Here is an 18,291-nt window from a genome sequence, read left to right as displayed (position 1 = left end):
GTGTGGGCATAATCATACAAATATATGTATTGGGTGTAAATTTTCATGAATCATATGGGTCTTATTTCCTTTAAATTTAGAAGTTACCAATTTTGCTCCTGTACAGTGTTGCTGTACTGTTGACTGCCATATTGTTGGTTGAAGAGTGATGGTAGCTGAGGAAATGATGAACAGTGATTGATTAACCATTCAAGATTCTCCAGCAAAACTACTATGGCTAATCAAATTAGGCTCAGTGTGATTAAAATTTTAATTTCATTAAAGATATTGCACCCCTAGTTCAAGTATTTTGGCATTCCTTGGGTACCATCAATCTTAAAGAAATGAAATGACAGTCATCAACGTTTGAAATTGTGACCACTAGATTTACCTGCATTTACTTAGTAAGGAAAAATGCATCAGAATAAATACAGCATGAATAAAATAACTAGACTGATCTGTGCAACAGCGTCAGTATGGGCTGCCAACTATGAGGTATTGTAGAAAATTTGGCTTCCAATGTTTCTGTTGACACAATTGGAACAGAACTCAAATGATTATTATGACAGTAAGACATCAACCCTCCTCTCCACCCATCCCAAAACTAATCATACATATCAGGGTCAATGTTGTATATTGTATATTGTATCATCAAATCTTAATGTATGCTGTTGATGAATTGATTGATGCAGACAAGAATAATAGTAATGCCAGCTGTATGTTGATTAACAATTCCTTTTCTTACTTTGAAAGAATAAGTCTGTACTGGTTGTGGGGTTTTTTTTGAGAGTTTTAATTTCAAATGGATGGCAAAGTTTAGACATACAATGCCATTTCAAAACTTATGAAATGGACATGGGTGGTATTGACCTTAAAGTGGAGATGCAGCCTGGTTGTAGTATTTTACTGGTAAGTGTTTAAAATAAAACTTGTAAACATGAATGACTAAAAGAGAACATGAATTTTCATTATCATATTTTGACACAATTTAAATAAATGGATGCCTGATTACACATGTTCAGCTTTCATTTTCAGTTATATTTTTTCTCTATTAAAAAATCCCATCTATGACCAGATTGCACCCCATTCTTTCCAGATAACCCCCACCTATCAATTTTATGGGATGCGGACAGTGCCCAAATTTACTAAATCCTAGATGCAGCCCTGCATATTAGCATTAATGTCTTACATTGTAGGATCACCATGATATAATATGCAAGCAGATCTTGACTCTGTTGATGCATTTTAATGACCGACCTGGACACAGTAATGTTAGTATTGACATTGACTTGCATTTCCTTGTTATGATTTTAAAGAATCAAGTCTGTAGGATGTATTTATGGAAATTCTTCATGTAAATTGTATTCTTGTGGTAACAGAGTTTATTCATTCAATGCAGCTACTGCATATGGGTGATTGACTTTAAGGTGGAAATGCAGCCTAGTTTGGATTTTGGAACAGTTTTTAAATTTTTTATTTATTTAGAACACGAGTTAAAGAAAGAGAATATCAGGGGTCATGCTACCAGGTGAAGTGGGCGACTAAGTCGCCTAAAAAATGTAAACTTCGCCTTCTTTTGTTAGGAAAGCGAAAACGACTTCGCCCTGTGAATTTTGAGAGGAACATTAAATGACCGTCCTTTTTGAGATGCTCCCTCACCTTAGCCAGGTTAGTTCCAGTGTTATGTTATAGCTCAATGCGAAATGTAGGCTTCAAGCAATCAGATACTTGATGTTGACATCAACTGCGCTGACAAACAAACTCTTGCACATGCACAGGCATGTGTTCTAATAGTTGGTTGACCATTAACCCGTTCCTGAGTAAGTTAGCAACTACCCAATTTCAGCAAGTTATCTTTTGATGATAAAAACATACAAATTTATGTTTCGAAACTTAAACTTTTGTAAATTGCAATTTGTGTTTTAAGAATAGAATCGGTAATATATTTTAATTGCATTGTGTACATTATGTTTTTCATAAAAATCAGTTTGGATCTATAAGTGAACATGTCATGGGAAAATAATGGCAGACATTGCTATGTGCGGAAGTACCACTTCATTAGATTGTCTCTTTTCGTAAACCAATAGGTAAATATTTTCAGGAAAATATACAATACATAGAAAGCAGAGTCTAAATATTATAATCTTGAAGATTTGTCTTTAAAATGCAATTATTTGGGTAGGTCACATATGGGACAGTGCTATGTTGTGGAATTTGAAAGATGCTGTACGGTCATGGTGGTACTTTGAGTTCACTCATTTTTGTGAAAATATGAAAAAGAAAAAAAAACAGCAAAGCAAATACTATTTAACCAATCCCTAATGTTACACCAAGTACATAGACAAATAATAAAATCTTATATTTGCAATCCTGTCAATATAAAGTGAGTGGTTAAATTAAGAAAACCCTTCTTCAATAAAATAGATGCATTTGCCGAATTGGTTGAAAAAAAAGTTTTAGTTGATTCCTATACTGACATGGATTCTTCATTGTGTTGTCTATGAACAGTTATGGTAAAGTTTTATCGGCAAGAAAGAAATTAGGATGAACAGTATGATCTGAGAGATGTGCATTTGCTCTCGTACATGGTAGCCCCACAAGGGTTATTTCAAACAAGTTTAGATATCTTTTCAACTGCCATTTTATAGTGGACATTCCGAAAGACCACTCTGGTGGCCTGGTGGTTAGAGCGTAGCCTTAGATGCAGGAGGTCATGGGTTTGATCACTGGCTGAGTCATACCAAAGACTTAAAAAAATGGTACTAACAGCTGCCTTGCTTGGCGCTCAGCATTAAGAGAGTAGTTTTAGGACTGGTCAGCCTGGTGTCAGGATAATGTGACTGGGTGGGACATCATGTTACATGTCTGCGACATGATGCCCCAGTGCTAGGGATCACTATAAACTGCCATACTGCAGACATCGTAGTGATATGACTGAAAAATTGTTAAAACTACATTAAAAATCCAAATATCACACACACACACACACACAGAGAGAAAATAAACAGAAAAATTATTGATTAAGGGTAGTTGATTAAGCACATGTACTAACTTGCAATTACAATACTGTGATCTAGTTACACAGTTAAAATTCATTACAAATTATAGCTTTTATTGTTTTATTTCTAAGTCATATGGCTAACATATGAATATGAACCATATGTGTTTATAATATTAGTAGAACTCAAGTTTATACTTGAAAATAAAGTATTGCATAAAACCAATGGTAAATACAAATATGCATACTGAGAAATAGAGGGCATAAATCAAATAAGAGAATGTAAAACACACACACACTCAGCATGTCTTGCTTTGCTCCTACTTCTCCCTGTTCAGCTCTCACTTCTTCCTCTTCTGTCCAAAAGGAGAAGTCACTGCTCCCTAAAATTCAATTCTAGCTGACCCCTGGAATATGGATTTCATTTTTGTATTATACATTATAACACTCCCTCTTTATTTTGCTTTCATTTTTAGTTACTTTTTTATGCCATGTTTAGAGCTATATCTTAGTATTGATTCATTTTACGATTGTCAACAAAGGATGGTTGGGGTACTAATATTAGTACTAGCCCCAACCTGACCTTTTTGGCCCTCCTTTTTTCTACTTTAAGGAGAGACAGTGCCAAAATTTATTGAATCCCAGATGCATCCCTCATACTGACAGACCATTTTCACTAGACTGCATTGTGTGTCAAATTGATAAACATTTTCACTTGAGCACAGTTAAATACTTGATTAATTGATTAAGTGCTAAAAATGATAATGAATAAATAGAAAAGATGGGTAATCAAAACTGTAGCGGAGTCTTTTCCTTCTATTGGGAGAGGATATTAATGGCAGCTGCCTGCTATTATAATTTTTACCCTTTTGATAATACATCTTGAGAATAAAAACTAAACAAAGTTTTTATCTAAACAGAAGAAAGCACATGCACTTAAGTTGAGTCCAACTGCAGCAATGCAGATCATGCATTATGCACCAACAGATCTGGGTCTTTGCAGTTTGTTAGGAGTAATCAGTAGAACAAACAGCATAGACAGCAGAGATGCTAGCTACCAGGGTGTGCATGCTACCAAGGTGTGCATTCTACCTTGTTGTGCAAGTGTGTTAATTGCTCAATTTTGTTTCCATATTTGTGCACTTGGAGAGCATTGATGCACATAAACTCTCACAAATTTGTTTAAAGATGCAAATATAAAAATGTGCTTTGTTAGTATACAATTTTTATTTAACTAAGTGCATGTCGTGATGTAAGTCAGGTTGCTGGTGTGGTCTTGTAGCCCTTGTTGTCATATCTTTTTTCAGGTAGGAAGTGGTTTATGTAACTGGGTACTTTGACTTGACATAAGTGGTTCATAAACTAAATTTGATTGGCACATTGTATCCTGGAACAAGCATTTTTGTCAAGTGTTTTAACCTGGCATTAATCATGGCAATTTTACCAATGCTTGTTTAAAATATGTGCTACCTGGAAAACCCAAAGTGGCAGATTCCCCAGTGGCAGATTCCCCAGTTGCAGACCCCCAACATGGTTCATTTTGAGATGATGATTTTATTTGGCAAATACTGGCTTGTGATAGCAATGATAACAATGATTTTTAAAGTGAAAAACTTAATGGAAAGACCAGTGAGTGATTTGGAACCAGAAAATAATATTGAATGTTGAGTCCGATGTACATGCTGGATGGACAGAATCATGCCAGTCAACCACATATTCAGTGGTGTTTTGGAAGTATATGTAGAAAAGACAAAATACCAAGCCTAATTAAAATACAGGCAATTTAAAAACAGTGCAGATTTCATTACTTTTCTCAAACAGTTTAGCACTTAGGGATGTTGTTACAAAACTATCTAGTACTCTAAGGGTTAAGATAAATTGAATAAATAAGAATCGAAAAGGAAATTAAAAAGGATATTCATTTGATCAAAATACCTGTCTGAACAAGCAGAATATGACAGTGATGGACTTGAAACCTTATTATAGAATTATGGAATAGATAACATAGTAGTCATTAAAGCACTGATTCTAGAAAGTGAAAACTTTGGCAGAGATCATGTCAGTGAAAAATCTTATTTTGTAGTAGAGATATCCAATAGACAATAAAGTGGTGGGATACTTATGCCCATATACCCAAGACAGTGGTGGGATACTTATGCCCATATACCCAAGACAGTGGTGGGATACTTATGCCCATATATCCAAGACAGTGGTTGGATACTTTTGCACATATATCAAAGACTAGTGGGATATCGCAGAGAAACAACATGTTGGGATCAATTACATGTATATATCTTGTAGTTAACTGAGAAAATTTACAAGAAATTCCTTTTTTAGTAATCAAAAAAGGTTCTAGGGACAAGTAGGTCCTAGTAGTGACTGGTGATGATATTTGGACACCCCTTGTTGTTTCACAAAGTGGCACAGAAACTATATGCATTAATAATTTTACTAAAGGAAAACAGTGTGTATCCATTAACAATATCATCTTACTGACAAATCCCCAAACCCTGCTCCACTCTCGGCCAAGTGTTGTTTATTAAAAATTCTTGTTGACCACTGTACACACTCAAGCCAGACTCTGTTTTATTTATGACATAAAACTGTCTTGGCTTCTAAGTTTATCAGACTATAAAGAAGCTGGGGTTGACTGATGGTCTGACACCTTGTCCAGTATATACGGGACAGCTGACCCCTTTCAAGCTGGGCTCTTGCTCAGCATTGTGGAAAGGCTCCCCTGAAATCGAAATTTGAGGTTTATTTGGTATTTTTTAGCACTGGAAATTTAGTAGGTCAAATTTTCTCAGGAAAAGTGGTACTGTGCAGCCTCCAAAATTTCAAGAAAGGTACAGGTTGACATTGATGCTATACATTTATAAACACAAATGATTTTATGTCAACAAGGACAAGGAATATTGCAGGGATTTACAAATTTGATATATGTCATCTTTCCTAGGGCAAGCCGACGTGGAAAATTGAACTTGTCTCTAGAAAATCTGAGCTTGACACAGGTATAATTTCCCAACATGAACAAAACAGTGAGATACAGTATGGTGTATTTTAAGGAAATCATATTTTATTTCTTGAAACTTTTGATTTCTGTTCATCTTTGTTGGAAATTAAATCCATATACTTGTAATTAAGGTCATCAAAAATATATATGTAAATAATACATGTAGATAGATATGTAGATTAGAAAGGGGGAGTATGCAGATGCAACAAGAGACATGTCCATGTATGTAGACAGATAAATGGATTGGTAGAAAGGGTTTGGAAAGAGCTAGATTTGTATGTGTGAGAGAGTGTGCAAATGAATGCTAGAGTGTAATGATTTATTTATACTCACAACTGAAAGATTTGCAAACACTTATTTTATCCATTTACTTAACAATTATCATCTAGTCATCTTGAAATCAGCAACATGCACAAAACTATTTGGCAATCTGACTTTTGAGAATAATTTGAAAACACTTATGGTTGTTCATTTATTGTTTGCCAAGTGGTAAGGATGTATATGTCTCCTGTAATTATCATGTAAACAACATATACCTGTGGTAAACACTGCTGGTGGTGCTACATTTTTGTAACATCAGTTTTGAAAGAAATTCTCCAAGTAGTTAATAAAAAAAATAAAGTTTCAGGTCCAGCTTGCTAAAATTTGTGCTTCTTCATGATTCTGAGATATTTTAGTTGTGTTTGGCATCAATTTCATAGGTATTAGGGCCTTTTTCTTGTCCCTAAGGCTTGTCCCTAAGGGTTGCTAACACTGAATATTCAGCTTGGTCTAACACTTAAATTGTCATGCATGTTCACTTGACAATTTGAAAAAGACTTGGGACATGTTGATTTTTCAAGATACTTGTCATTTTGATAAGTATGTTCAAAGGTAGACTGGGATGCCATATACTACATACAGGTATTTGTTCAATGTTTCATGTACACTGCAAAGACTTCGCACACATTCATTCACTGGAGATATAGGTTTTCTTTGCTGCCAAAATGCAACCTCTATGGAAATGTAAAGTGGCTTCTTGTAAACAGTCCAATATACATATGCAAACTTCTGACATTACTGAAGGAACTGTACAATATACATAATAGTCAATGATGGTACCATTTACGTTGTTTAAATGATGTGTATATTTCCATTAAGTGTGGTTGATGAGCTCTAACACCTGTTTTGTTTTCATTAAAATGTTTTGCTGATGTTTAATTATTGTACTGACTTGCATGCTATAATCTTGCCAGAATGGCCACAAAGTGAACACTGTTTTTTCTTAATCATTTTCTTCACAGAAGGATATGCAAACCATTCCAGCAATAGCAGTAGACAGATGTCAAATACATCAAACTATTCCAGCGATAGCAATAGACAGATATCATACATCAGACCATTCCTACAGTAGCAATAGACAGATATCAAATACATCAAACCTTTCATACAATAGCAATAGACAGCTATCAAATACATCAAATCTTTCATACAATAGCAATAGATATCAAATACATCAAACCATTCCTACAATAGCAATAGACATATAAAATACATCAAATCATTCCTACAATAGCAATAGACAGATATAAAATACATCAAACCTTTAATACAATAGCAACAGACAGATACCCAATAAGAATCAGTCATATTTAGTTTAGTTATATATTTGGACATTAAACAGATAATTTCAAAAGAGTCTTATTCAGTACTTGTGGGTTTCAGTGTCATTTTTATTACATGAAGCCAATTGAAATAGAGCACAGAACTTAACAGCCTGAATTGTAGCCTGGGAATTATTTAACAGTGGAAGTTTGATAATTGGACAAATCGTCATTGATAATTTTAGAAAAATGTCATTTATATTACACTTAGAGTGTCGTTTTTAATAGCACCCATTGCAGAACAGCAATTAACAGTGAAAATTTAATGATTTATTGATAATTGTTTGCAAAAACTGAATTAAATTTATTGCTAAAATGAATAATAATATGGGAAAATTGTAAGGATTCCAACATTAATATCAATGTCTCTGTCACTGTCTCAGTCCATGGTCTTGTGGGCCCCCAAAATCTGAAATTGTCAGTGTATAATATATGCTTGATAATTTTTTGATGTGATATTGGTGTCCCAGGTCTGCCTTTAAAGGAATAGGAAATGGAGATGTTGGATTTTTATTCTTTGATTGTCTATCTTTCAAAATTAGCTTTTATCTTTTTGTACTCACATTTCTTGGCCCTTTAGTTACTACAAGGAAGCATATAGGTAATTTGCGAAAGTACCTGAAATGAAAATTATGAGAACAATTTACCGGTACTTACTTTTATGTATGCAGAAACATTTTACTATATAATTTGAACTGCTTTGAACATTAATAATGAAAAGGATAGTGACGACATGACATCAGTTCATCAAATGACTAGGATGCTGTTTTGCAGATCAAAGAATGATTACTCAGGAAAGCAAAATGGTTTGTACTGATTTATAAAATGAATTTCACATAAGAAGGTGAGCAGTGCCCACATTATACTGAAAAAAATACTTGTAACTTTGTAAAGTCCTATATGTCATTCAGTCTTGAGTTGTTTTGGTGCACCCAAATTTTGAAGTGTAATTGTTGAAAAAAAATTCAATTGTACAATTGTGCGTGTTATTAAACTAGATATTTGTAAAGCGTTATGATAGTGCTTATATCATGTTGGATCAAATTCAGTATCAGAATGTTTGGTTCCCATTTTACAAAACAAACTATACCTAAGATTTTTTCCTTCAACCTGTTTTGAGCTTTCGAGCAATAATAGAAGCAACATTTTTATCCCATGATATTTCTGTTTTGATGGTTGTGAACTTTTTCAAAATATGCAATTTATAGAAAGAAAATTGTGGCTTTATTTTAAGGATTTTACCTTTTTTATTTTTAGGGTGGGTGGGTGTAGAGGGGGATACCAAATGTTATTTTACACTATTAAGCAAGGATTGTACTCATGTGCTGTACAGCTTTTAAGCTGCATTAAAAAATGTTTGTTTTTTTAAAAGGATGCCAAGTGTATTATAAAGTATGATAATTACCACAACAAAATGAACATTACAATCAACAGAAAAAGTGTGTTTTTGTCGTTCATTTCACTTTAATAAATCTTTAAAACAAGGTACCTAAAAATGAATGGTTAAACAGATTTATTTGTAATAACATGGCTTTTTTCCCATGTATGTCTTATTTCAAGTCTATATATGTACTGTATATACTTGCTTGCAAGATGAATCCAATTGCTGACTGCGCAGATGCAGATTACCATTGTATAATGCACTGGCAGATCTGGGTCTGTGTAGTTTGTTAGGAGAAATCAGAACAAACATCATAGACTGTGAACTGCAGGAACATTATGCCATGCAAATCAGGATCTTTGTTGTTTGCAGTTTGACTAAACTTATAAGTGAGTATAGATGGTACTCAGTTTGTAAATTTACACCTTTAAAAAAAGAAACGTATGAAAGTAGTTAACCCTAAGTACTAAGCAAGTAAATAATGTCTAAAAATATTACCAAGTTTGTTTCAATCCCCTATATGGATTTACTTGTACATGCTTTCTTTTATTTTCAGAACATACAAATATAAAGCCTATTTGTGTTTTGTCATATGGATTGGCATCAGCTAGGCAGACATAGCTGTAAAGATGAACTATTTTGTGTGGTGTCAAAAATCAAAGGCATTTCTCTTTGAAGAATATGTTGACTTCATATATGTTTGCATAGAGGTTCTAGGAACTAAAAAATGTTGATTGGTACTTTTTGACAAATTCATCTTTTGAAAAGTTTTTATATGATTCTGTAAGTGATGGTGAATAGTAAGAAGGCCTTTTAATAAATTAATTTGCTTCTGTAGGCAACTCCTGCCTCATGTCCAGCAACTCCTGCCATAAGAGTGCAATGTAATCTGAAAGACTAAAAATGCACTAAGATATCATGTCATTAAACTTGTTTAATTTCAATGAACTATTATATTTTCATCAAGACAAAGTAACTTGATTCAAATAGTATGAACTTGTAATGAAAATTATTCCATGTACTATAAATATATTTAATCATTGTATTTCTGATTTTACTAGCGATTACTGTATTTCTTAGAATTATTTGTGTACACCTGACATATTTAATATATTTTAAAAATAACTATTTTCAGTCTGCTTTTGACATCAATCAAGCATGTGAAATTCTTACATCAGTTTATTTTGTACACAATGAATTTGGTGTGGAAAAGTTGGACTGACTCAGATAAAACATTCAACATGTATACCACAACATACTTGGTGTTATCTAAGGTTATGTCTACCTTGCATAGCTTTACAACAGCCCCTCTATCTTTCTTGCTTTTTGGATAAGTGATTATTCACTGCTCCTGGCCAGGCTTGCTAGCTGCATGTGCATTGTTTGAATTTTCATTGTAGTGAATGACAGCTAGATGCAACCTGCAAAAAAAATCTGAATAAAATTGAGAATTATTATTGTTACTAATGAGCTGTCGAGCAAAATGTATTAGTCTTAATTTAGCTTTACTTAAAACCAACATTGTCCAGCAACCCTTTGACTTGAATAATTAAATCTTGTATTCTTACCTTCCAGAAATTGCAGATTTGTAAAACGTTTTTCATGCATCAGTAGAGACAGTTTTGGTACACAGGCTAAATGTGAAAATAGGGAACCTGTTTATTTCTTTTACAAGCATTATTGCTGTTCATACTATTTCCTGTATAATCTAATTCCATACTAGTTACCTTGTAAGCATTGATCCATGCAAAAGTGTTTGCTCTTTGGTGTGTAGTGGCTCACTGTGTTGTGTAATACTTCTAAGCCATATGTTTGATGTATAGGTGATAGCTTTGGGATGTCACAGAGAATGTGAGGACTGCAAACAACTTTAAGCATAAGCTTGTATGTCCTGGAGTCTAATGAAGAGAAAGAAGTGTGTATATGAACAAGTGTCAGTCTGTGCTAAAACAAGTGCGTGTATGAACAAGCGTGTCACTCTGTACTAAAACAAGTGTGTATATGAACAGGTGTGTCAGTCTGTGCTAAAACAAGTGTGTATATGAACAAGTGTGTCAGTCTGTGCTAACACAAGTGTGTATGTGAACATGCGTATCAGTCTGTGCTAACATGTTTGGTTTAATCAAAGGTGTATTGCAATTTATTGTCTTATGAAAAATAAAAACAAAAAATAGCATTGGTTCCACACATCCACTTCCTCTTATAGTATGTGTCTTTGTAGCAATCTGATTACAAAAAAGGCCCATCCAAAACTTGATAAAAATTGTGTGCTAATTTCTGATTCTCTGTTCAGTACATGGTGCACTAATATCAGTCACTGAAATACAGCATGTAAGCACATTTAAACTGTTCTTTATACATATTAATGGTATACATACACTCCTTCAGCCAATGTCTGTCTTCTAAAATGGCATCATGTTCATATTTGCTGAAAATATTAGAATGGTCCTTGTGCTTGTTTGTAATGTGGTTTCGTCAGTGACTCTAGTTTGGGGAACCTTAACAGTTCTAACTCATTTTACTATGGAGTGTCTGTCTGTTTCTCTCTCATTCTCTCTCATATGGTATTATAAAAGTTTTATATTTTCATAATGATACACATTCTCTCAAATAACTACCATATATTTTACCTATGCTAGATGCATGTAAAGCACTTTCTTTGCCCAAATCCCAAGTATAAGCCACTTATTTTGATGAAAACTTTGCAGGGGTCTCAACAAGCATCATCTCTACATATCATTAGTTTTCCAGCTTACTATTTAATTGGCAAAACTTGGTGTTTCTTCCATATCAGTTCAACCAAGGGTACAATATGAGATGTTTCTAATGTCATAAATTTCCACTGCTACCGAAAGTTTGTAGAGTCATTCCCTCAAATAAGTGTAAAGCTTTTGCCCATTTGATGCATGAGAAAAATATTGCTCCTGCAGTAAATAAATTAGTCTTTGGCATTCTTCCATAACAAGGCTGACTTCTCCATTTTGAAATTTGCCCATCAACACAAATTGATGTTGTCACAACCATTGTTCCATGTGCAAATTACACAAAAGTCTGGGAATTAGGAATGTAAACAACAGGATTGACAAAAACTAATCAGTTCTGACAAAGCTGACTCAGACAACCGAAACTAGTGCTGATCTTCTGGTTTTGCATCTTTATGAGGCCAATGGTTGATAGGCTTATCTTCATCGAAATCGCCATTACCATCAGTATTCCCTTCATCATCCAATTTATCATTTGTGTATATGATTCATATTGTGAATCATTTATTGCATGGGTCATTGTTGTCTTTTTTAATGCAGTTATCAAACTTGTTCACCTCTGCATTTGACTGCTTGTGAAAGGCTCCTTTACATGTTCTGGCTTCACAGTTGTGGACAGTGTACTGCTGTCACTGGTATCTGCTGGTAGATTTTCTCTAAGGCCCAGGGGTAGAAGACTATTGGCTTCAGTCTTGCCTGGGCAATTCAGTCTTGCCTGGGCAATTAAATATCCCAATTATGCACTTCTCTCCAGATCAGTTTCATACTGATTTTTTTAAAAGTAGTATGCAAATTAATGGCTTAAATGTTTCACTATGAAGGGCAGTAATGGATCCATGCCTTTTGGTGGATCTTCTCTTTCAGAAATCTAAAAAAAAATTCCAATTAATGCCTTACGCTAATTATTTTTGCATCCAAACCCTGCACAGTGGGCCATTATGTAAAATCTTCCAGATGTCAATACATTGAAACTCTCAATTATGAGTGTTGTTAACCCAACTTCTCTCATATGCAATAAACTGACAGGATGCTGAACAACGGTGGATATGTGCAAAGGATCCTGTGACATTAATCTATCCCCAGTTTTACTTGACAAATGTACATGTCAGGCTGCTGATGAAAAGGATCATGTGACATTAATCTATCCCCAATTTTACTTGACAAATGTACATGTCAGGCTGCTGATGAAAAGGATCCTGTGACATTAATCTATCCCCAATTTTACTTGACAAATGTACATGTCAGGCTGCTGATGAAAAGGATCCTGTGACATCACATTAATCTATCCTCAATTCTACTTGACAAATGTACATGTCATTCTGCTGATGCAAAGGATCCTGTGACATCACATTAATCTATCCTCAATTTGCAAAGGATTGCCTATGATATACTGTAAATCTCTTGGTGTAGCTTGGTCACCCCAAACTGGGCAACAAATGAATAATATAATGCCTTGAATTGTATGTTCCCTATTCCTTTAAGATGTTGACTGAAATGTTGTATAAGTGTTTTATGCTTATTTCCTTTGACAATACATTACATACATTCCTGCTTCATTTGTATAGGCAATAAAGTTGTAAACTAATCATTGGAAAAAGCAGTTTAATATTCCTCAGGGAAAGTTTAGAATGCTGATGGAGTCTTTTGTGAATTTAACTTGTGTACCTTTTATTCCATTTGATTGATACTTTCTCTAAACAAATACTGGTACACATTGTGAAGGATTTGGGAGCATGAAAAATATAGCTCTAAAATTCATTGGTCCATTGAAGAACTTCTGAAAATAAAAATGCAACACTGTAAGATAAATTTCTTTTTTCTTATAATTTACAGGTTTTGAGGGAAAATGAAATCTTCCCTTAAAAATCTGTTATCATTTATGCAGATGTTTTAAGGGGATTGAAGTGCTTTGATATCATATTGATGCAACTGTATTTGGTAGACTGTCCTGCAGATGTAGATGATACTGTATTTGGTATAAAGACTGGTCTGCAGATGTTGATGTTATTGTATTTATATGGACTGGCTTGCAGCTGTAGGTGTTACTGTATTTGGTGTGCAATCTGGCCTGCAAATTTAGATGTTATGTATTTATGTAGACTGGCCTGCAGCTGTAGATGCTACTATATTTGGTATGCAGACTGGCCTGCAGTTGTAGATGTTATTGTATTTATGAAGACTGGGCTGCAGCTGTAGATGATACTGTATTTGGTATGCAGACTGGCCTGCTGATGTAGATAGTAACACATTTGATGCCTCTTCCTCAATTTCATCTGACCTATGAAGAAGTTTTCCCCTCGGTCAAATTTACCCGAGACAAATACAGTTGTCAAAACCTTGTCTATGTATCTAATGAATATTTTATTATTGCTATTTATGCCATTCACATTAGGAGACTTTAATCTTGAATTTAAGAGACCAAAGATCATGGTCAAAGGATAAATTTAATTTTACAGCCTTATATATCTTTTTCCATTGGCAAATTATTAAACTTTGCTCCTTGAGTGACAAAATTAAAGAAATGATTATAGAGATTGAGAAGTATTGTATAAGATGTTGAATCTGTGTTGTTTTGTTTATAAAGCAATGTACCTTTATCCACTATAATGCTGGTATCTTGGAGGTTCTTTGTGAATCATCTGTTGGGTCAGTCCAAATTTATCATCATTAGTGATATGTATATTGATATATTTATGTCCTGTGTTCTTTTTTTCAGATCTTGACAAGTTGTGTTCTTTACTCGACACAGATCGTAACAGTGAGGAGGTAAGCTAATATGCATAATACTATTAAGCACAGAATTGGGGGGTGTTTGTGGAAACATAACGTACAAAACTTGCATTTTGCCATTATGCTTAATTGACAGTTTTTAATACATTACCTGTTATCACATTGCTTTCACTTTACCAGACACTAAACTTAGTCACTTCCCTCATCCAGAATATTTTCATTTTTTCCTTGGACACCATCCAGTTTACATGTGTCCCTGATGCATCACAGTTCTTGTTTCTGGTGTCTTTTGGCATGTTTTGCTTCAAACGTATCCATTTCTGTGTTGCATTTGAATGTTTCAGTCCATGTGTTTTTAGCTCTTCTGGTTGTTGAGTTTGTGGAATTGCCTGTTGTTTGCTGTCCATGTCTGATATTTGACATATGTCCATCTGTTAGCTCCAGTTTATTATTGCTACTCCTCCTAAACTACTTGAAGGATTCTCAAGAAACTTTATAAACACATTCTTGCCAAGGTATAGTTGGGCCTAAATGAAAATGGTACTGCTCAGAAATCCAATATGGCCACCATATCAGCCATCTTCTACATTTTGTTGCAGCTGTTGTGCCCAAATGGTCATATTAGCATGGTGTCTGCCAAAAACAATTTCAGTTTGCAGACATGAACTGTCACCAAAGTTTCTGGCTGGTTTATAATTTGGTTAAGAAAGAAGGTTTAAAAAGGTCAATGGTCAAGCTTAATGTGACTGAAAAAACAAAAATTGCTTTGCATAATAACACATAAAAACTTTGGTTTTAGGCCATGTACCTTGACAAGAAGGCTCATAGAGTTGGGGATCACAAGTTTAAAGGTCAGAGTCATTGTGCCTCAGAGAAAAATGTGTTTTACATAAGAACTTTGTTCTTGATTAAGGACCCCGACCAAACTTTATGGATTGTCTGCACTTTGGTAAGAAACAAATCTATTGATTTGAGGTATAAAGGTCAATGGTAGTGGGAAGTATAATCAGAAAATAAATTTCTGTACATATTTTTGATCAAGACTGCATACCTGGACCAAAAAGTGAATATTTTGAAATGTTTCCTGGGTCCACAGATCATACAAATCGTCAAACCGCCATATATAACCTATGACATTAATGACATTTTTCATTCCATAAAGAAGTAAAAAGTTGTTTTTGTCATTTTTATTATCATCTCTTTAATTCAACTCACATAAATTTGAGAATATTCTTAAAAAGGTGACTGCTTCATAAGAATAGTGTAAGAGTAGTTTCCTTATTTACTATATATAGCAGTTGTATATGACCCATTTCCAAGAAAACAAGACAGGTTTTTTTTTATCTCTGCCTTACTGATTCATTTTATTGATAAACTGTTAAGTTAGTGAACCAGGCTATGCTTTTAAAGAAAATGTCACCAGATGTTAAGTGAGACACTTTACAGTGTGAGTTGTGGATGTTATATAACAGAAAATGTTAGAGCAGATGGACCTTTTCAAACTTAAGAACATGTCGTATCAGAAAAAGGACAAATCAACACTGCTTTACAATCTTTTAAAGAAGAATAGGAGAATATGAGAGTAATGTAATACAGCACTCTGAGCACCTGACTGTGATCATTACAGAATCCCAGACTGTGATCATTCAATGAAAGTTACACATGTAGACTAGTTAAAGTACATGCTAAATATAAATAATTTATCAGTATACATGCATTTTGTGTTTGTATTCTGGTTCTAATCCACATGGATTTTGCCCTTTGTGTCAAAAATGTTGACCAGCTGCAGATCCAGGTTAGTCATAACAATGTATCTTATTCGTACCTGCTGTAAATTGTAATTCTGGTATTATTATGTAAGATTACACTTTTTATGCACAAGTTATGCATTTTATGCCCAGATTACACTTTTTACACCCAAATTATGCATTTTATGTCCATACTGGGCTTTTTATACCCAAATTATGCTTTTACACCCAAATTACACTTTTTTGCCACTTATAATAGCTATAATTACACTTATTCCTCTCAGGGCGGGGGGTGGCATGTATGTAACAATATGACAATCATTTTAGGTATAGAAGATTCAGAAAAGGATAAAACTAAGGTAAACATGTAATTTTCTTTAATGTATTCAGGAAAGAGATGAATTAATTTGATACCAGCCTTTGAATAGGCTTCCTAGAAAACCTTCAAGTAATGGATTTTGGCTTTTTTTAAAATTCAAGACCTTGAAATCCTTGAAAATCAACATTTTAAAGTTCTTGAAAATCTTTTTTACTTCCTCAAAGAGTTTTGACCATTTATTGTCATATGATTTCTGGAATATCTGCATGATCATTGATGATACAGTAATTGTCCAAAGGGGTATAATTCAACATTAATTCTGATATAGAACATCTGTTAAAAGAAACATTGGATCCACCACTTGGATACTGTCAGATATAACTAAAAAAGTTCAGAGATTGCATATTTGCTTAATTATTTGATAAAGACATAATACTGAATCCTTTATACATAATTAAAGTAAAATAGTTGCTTGTATTATTTCTTTATCTGTGTTCAGCTGCTAGAAAGAAATGAATAATAATTCACATTTCAGACTTGTTGCTTAAAATAATGTAATTTTTCAATGTTCATTTGAAATGTTTTTATTTTGAGCTTTCACTTTATAGGACATGAAATTTGTCAATTTTTGCTCTTGCATGATAATTACTAGCATTGATGACTAGATTTTACAATTTGTCTTGTCATACTGCTTTCTGAAAACTACACAAGCATTTGTATGAATTACTCATAACATTTTTAGTTATAAGAGAACAGTCTTGTCATATACTGCACAGGGAAGGGTCCACTGGAATGGCATAGGTAAAGTCTCTAGAATTTATGACTTGTAGTAAATCATATCGTCAGTATTTAAGAGTGTGTGTGTGTGTGTGTGTGATTTGGATTTTTAACGTAACTTTAAAACAAATCAGTCATATTGCTACGATGTCTGCAGCGTGACAGGTTATAGTGATGTCTAGCACTGGGGCATCATGCTGCAGACATGTAACATGATGTCCTACTAACCTCTTAATACTGAGTGCCAAGCGAGGCAGCTGTTAGTACCAATTTTATAAGTCTTTGGTATGGCTTGGCTGGGGTTTGAACCCACGCCTTCCTGCATCTGAGGCAGATGCTCTGACCACTTGGACACTGGATCTTTTTTTTTAGAATGAACAACAGATTTGAAAGAAGAGCACACTTATCCATCATAAAATTATCCACCATAAAAATATCTTTGCTTTGCTGACATAAGACAGTAAATCAGTACATACAATAATTTCAATAATTTCCACATGTAGTCAAGTCCAACTGTAAACATAGATCCTGATCTGCCCTCACATAATGCACAGGCAGATTAGGGTCTCCACTGTATGTTTATGTACTGATTGCTCCAAACTGCTGGTGCATTATGCAATGCAGATCTGGGTTTGTGCAATTAGGGCTCCACTTACAAGTGAGTATATATGGTATTTAAAGTTGGATGCCTACAGGAAACTCTTGTAAACACATTTTAAAGCTGATCTTCTCAGTTTATGTACATAGAATTGCGATCTTATGGTATAAGAGTTTGATTCATCATCAGGGGTCATCATAGTATTTTCTGCTTTTTGAGGGCCCACAGTGGCCAAGTGGTAAAAAGCACTTGCCATTACTGATCACTGCCATCTCACCACTCATGTAGGTTTGAGTCTCAAGATCGGCCTGTGCGGGTATGTGAAAATGCTTGCTTCACGTGA

At 34.2% G+C, this 18,291-nt stretch overlaps 1 protein-coding gene across 7 annotated transcripts in view; it reads left to right on the top strand.

The window, feature by feature from the left end:
- LOC149800657 (E3 SUMO-protein ligase PIAS2-like) overlaps window positions 1-18,291 on the top strand; it is a 102,329-nt gene that overhangs the window by 74,127 nt on the left and 9,911 nt on the right. For all 7 annotated transcript variants that reach the window (XM_089954692.1, XM_089954691.1, XM_089954693.1 and 4 more), the window contains one exon: window positions 14,493-14,542. In XM_089954692.1, coding sequence (XP_089810818.1) covers window positions 14,493-14,542 — 50 coding nt within the window. The remainder of the gene's footprint in view (window positions 1-14,492; window positions 14,543-18,291) is intronic.

Source organism: Sinohyriopsis cumingii, chromosome 4 (assembly GCF_028554795.1).
Source record: "Sinohyriopsis cumingii isolate HCF-2022 chromosome 4, ASM2855479v2, whole genome shotgun sequence".
Lineage (NCBI taxonomy): Eukaryota > Metazoa > Mollusca > Bivalvia > Unionida > Unionidae > Sinohyriopsis > Sinohyriopsis cumingii.
Note: the sequence above shows the minus strand (reverse complement) of the source record. Positions and strands in the feature narration are given on the sequence as shown.